Consider the following 4667-nt stretch of genomic DNA (forward strand, 5'->3'; position numbering starts at 1 on the left):
GGCCTCTCACTGCTGTGGCCTCTCCCGCTGTGGAGCACAGGCTCCGGACGCACAGCCTCAGCGGCCATGGCTCACGGGCCCAGCCGCTCCGTGGCATGTGGGATCTTCCCGGACCGGGGCGCAAACCCATGTCCCCTGCATCGGCAGGCGGACTCTCAACCACTGTGCCACCAGGGAAACCCTGTCTACTTTTTCTGTTAGCGCTCTTAGCATATGAATCATAGTTGTTTTAAGCTCCTGGCCTGATAACTCCAACATCCCTGCCATTCCTGACGCTTGCTCTGTCTCTTCAAATTGTGTTTTTTGCTGTTTGGCACGCCTTGGAATTTTTCTTTTTTTTGGATAAAAGGAGCTGCTGTAAATAAGCCTTTAATAATGTGGTGGTGTGGGATGCATTCTCCAGCCTGTGTTGAGGGCTCAGCCTTTTCGTGAGCCTGTGCCTCTGGGCTGTGGTTTCTGAGTTTATTTTTTCTCCCCTCTTGGGTGGGACAGAATGTCTGCAATGGGGTAGACTTGGGTATTTCCCTTCTCCAGGTCAGTTAGGCTCTGATAAAACCCCAGCAGATTAGGCACTGGTTAACTAGTCTACCCCTAGGACAGGCCTTGGTAAGAAGAATGGTTCCTTTTCCACTCCGCCTGCAGGAAGCAGAAGGAGATTTTTTGTTTTTTGTTTTTTTTTAGATATTCGCTGTGGGAACCTTGTTAAACTCCTGGTAGTAAAGCTCAAAATATTGTGGGGATCCCCCTATGACTGGATCCCCCTGCACCTTTCAACATTCAGTTGTCCACACCGAGCCTCCAGCAATTCATCAGTGACAGCTCTGGTTTTCCTACACCGGCACTGGCTTCCACAGCAGTTCCTGCTTCTAAGTCTCTGTTCAGGTAAGAGGGGACGCCCTGCATTCACCTGTCTGTGTCTCCAAGCTTGGGGGCAGCGGTTTGCCCTGTGGCCTCGCCTCTTTTACGGATCCTAAAGAGTTGTTGATTTTTCACTCTATTCAGTTTTTTACTTGTTAGGATGAGGTAGTGACTTCCAAGTTCCTTACACATGGAACCAGAAATGGGAAATCCCTTTCTTTTATTTTTTATAAACAGCTTTATTGAGATATAATTCCCATACCATAAAATCCACCTGTTTAAAATGTATAATTCAAGGTTTTTAGTTCATTCACAGAGTTGTGCAACTATCCACCACAATCAATTTTAGAACATTTCAAAAAGAAATCCTATACCGTAAACACTGCATTCCCCCTCCTTCCAGCTCCAGGCAACCACTGATCTACTTTCTGTCTCTACGAATTTGCCTGTTCTGGACATGTCATCAAGATGGATCATATAATATGTAGCCTTCTGTGTCTGGCTTTTCTCAAGGTTCACCCATGTTATATAGTATATATCAGTGTTTCACTTCTTTTTGTGGTTGAATAATATTCCAGTGTATGGGCGGGCCATGTTTTATCTGTTTGTTAGCTGATGGACATTTGGGTAGTTTCCACTTTTGGGCTATTATGAATAATGCTGCTGTGAACATTTGCGTACAAGTTTTTGTGTGGCCATATGTTTCAACTCTTTGGGATACATGCCTAAGAGTGGAATTGCCGGGTCACATGGTAACTCTATGTTTAACTTTTTGAGGAACTGCCGGACTGTTTTACAAGGTGACTTCACCGTTTAAAAATCCCACCAGCAATGTATAACAGGTTCAGTTTTCCCACATCTTTTATTATCTGCCTTCTTTGATCACAGCCATTCTAATGGCTTGTCCTAGAGGTATCTCACTGTGATTTTGATTTGCATTTCCTTAGTGACGAATGTTTTCATGTGCCTATCGGCCATCTGTATATTTTCTTCGGAGAAATGTCTACTTAGATCCTTTGCCTGTTTTTAATAGGGTATTTAACTTTTTATTATAGTGTTGTAAAAATTCCTTCTATATTCTAGATGCAAGTCCCAATGTGCTTTCTTGAATGGAAGGAAAAGTTTCAAAACTTCTGACTTTATGTCCTGAAGGATTCTATGAGGCTGACTTACTCTTTTCTCTGCTTTCTTGTTTCTCACACCAAAGGGCAGCTTCTTTACAATTTTAACTCAGTATGAGTGACACTCTTTTTGGAGCACTGCCACTGCTTCTGTTTGAAATTTTGAACTAATAGCATTAACACTCCAGAACTGTGCCACACACTACCCAAAAAACACAACTACCCTACCATCTTCTTCTAAGAGAAAAGATAGATAGTTTCTTCCATAAAAATAGTCAAGTTCAGATAATTTTAAACTTTTATAAAGTACGCACATCATCTAGGGATCTAGCTAATCATCTGTGGTGGCTTTAAAATGTCCACAAATTCTTTGGCACTCTTTCTTTCAAAAGGGACTTTACCCCTCACCCCTTGAATATGGGCTGAATTATATGCTGCATTTCTAATGAACAGAAGTAGGGTCGTGTCACTTCTAAGATTAGGGGACACTGTGGCTTCCTCCTTGCTCTCTCTCGCTCTGGTCACGAGGACACTGGAGCAGCCCAATGGAGAGGTCCACATAGTGAGGAACTGAAGCCTCCTGCCAACAGCCATGTTGAGCACGCCACCTTAGAAGCGGTACCTCCAGCTCCAGTCACGCCATCAAATGACTACAGCCCCTGACAACATCCTGACGGCAACTCACGAGAGACCCAGAGGCAGAACCACCCAGCTGAGCCACTCCCAACTTCCCAACCCACAGAAAATGAGAGACAACGAATGTTGGTTGTCTTAAGCCACTAGGTCTCAGTAGTTTGTTGTGCAACAGATAACTAATACGACGCCTAAAATAATACAATTGAAGAGCAAATGTATTTCTGAGCACAGTACCGAGAGCCCTGTTCTAAGAATATCTACAAAACATATTAAAAATTGCATTCTCTCTGTGCAGTAGCCTAAAACTAATCCACAGGGACAATTTTTAAAATGTTACCCTAAAAGCAGGGGTTCTTTGTAGATTGTTTGGGAGCCTGAGAACTCCCTAAAGCCATTTGCAAGATTCTGTCTGCAGGAGTGTCTTTTTTCACGGAAGGGAAACCACATGTTTATAAGATTTTCAAGAGTTTTGTGACTCCAAAAAACTAATAACCACTTTCTTAAGGCATGACAGATGCTATCTTAAATCCCTGCGAGTTTCTATAATCAGGATAAAACTGCCCAAGTGTGACACTGTGCCTGGGGACACAGGGATCTTTTCAAGGAGGATTTATTGGGACTTGAGTGAGCTTACCAAGCGGGAAAAGCCTTTGCCACACCTGGGGCATTTGTAAACAGTCGGGACGAAAGTTGCATCATGGTATCTCTTGAAGTGCACATTTAGAAGTTGCTTCTGTTGGAAACATCTATTGCAGGAGAGGCAGGCAAACGGCTTCTCTCCAGTGTGGGTACGTATGTGAACTGTCATATGACGTTCCTAGAAGGGAAGGAAAACAAATGGCTGAGCTACTGACAGGAATTTTTTAGCATCAGACGTTATTTATTGTATACCCGTTTTTTTTTTCCTCCCCAAAGATGTGTGCATTTTTAAGAAAAAACAAAGCAAACGCATTCTTGACACAGCACTACCGTGCAAGTAGCGCGGTCTGGCCTCTAGGAAACAAGCTTACACAATCCCTGCCATCAGGTTACCAAGTTCTCACGATTAATCCCAGCTGGTCCTACAGTCCCAGGAGGGATGCAGTAGAACATACCTTGGGGAGTGAAACCGCAATCAATTTCCCCTCCAAAAGAGCTTATGTATTTGCAGCCCTATTTCTATAATTACTTGCCATGATCTGAGTTCACAAAGGGCAGATGGAACCTGCAAACTTGAAAATCTATTGTTAGAGTTTCAACTCAGCAGACTTTTGGGGTCTGAAGGACATTAAGCATCTAAACATTTTCCCGGCTACTTCCTGATAGTGTTACAAATCTTCATATCGATTTAAAAGCATAGGGGGGGACTTCCCCAGTGGCACAGTGCTTAAGAATCCACCTGCCAACGCAGGGGACACGGGTTCGAGCCCTGGTCCGGGAGGATCCCACATGTCGCGGAGCAACTAAGCCTGTGAGCTACAGCTACTGAGCCTGCGCTCTAGAGCCCGAGAGCCACAACTACTGAAGCCCCCATGCCCAGAGCCCGTGCTCCGCAACAAGAGAAGCCACCGCAATGAGAAGCCCGCGCACCGCAACGAAGAGTAGCCCCCCCCTCACTGTAACTAGAGAAAGCCCATGTGCAGCAAAGAAGACCCAACGCAGCCATAAATAAATAAATAAATTTAATAAATTCCTTTTTTTAAAAAAAAAAAAAAAAAGCATTTGGGTGAAAATAATTGTTCTTGGCAAAGAAATCGCCAAAAATTTTAACTAACATTTATATGAGTAAATCATTTGTGGCATCAGGACAAGAATACAGAGAGAGCCAAGCAAAAGTACACATTTTATTTGTTTTACTTAAAATGGCATGATTATTCAGATGGAATATACGACCATTTCTGCATTACTGTTAATGCCCTAACTGATGGCCTTCCTTGCAATCTTTTTCTCATGAACATACACCTCCCCGCCACACACCTTTCAGCTCATCCCTCTCTCCCAGGTAAGCATCACCTGGTCTCCTGCTGAGAGTCGTGGTCCAACCTGGGAGGGCTGCTCTCCAGGACCAAAGCG

General features: G+C 43.9%; 1 protein-coding gene across 1 annotated transcript in view; it reads right to left on the bottom strand.

The window, feature by feature from the left end:
* The window catches only part of CTCFL (CCCTC-binding factor like), a 28587-nt gene that overhangs the window by 9707 nt on the left and 14213 nt on the right, over nucleotides 1–4667 (bottom strand). Inside the window, exon 8 of the mRNA XM_007449452.1 lies at nucleotides 3250–3432. Coding sequence (XP_007449514.1) covers nucleotides 3250–3432 — 183 coding nt within the window. The remainder of the gene's footprint in view (nucleotides 1–3249; nucleotides 3433–4667) is intronic.

Source organism: Lipotes vexillifer, unplaced genomic scaffold (genome assembly GCF_000442215.2).
Source record: "Lipotes vexillifer unplaced genomic scaffold, Lipotes_vexillifer_v1.1 scaffold524, whole genome shotgun sequence".
NCBI classification, from domain to species: domain Eukaryota; kingdom Metazoa; phylum Chordata; class Mammalia; order Artiodactyla; family Lipotidae; genus Lipotes; species Lipotes vexillifer.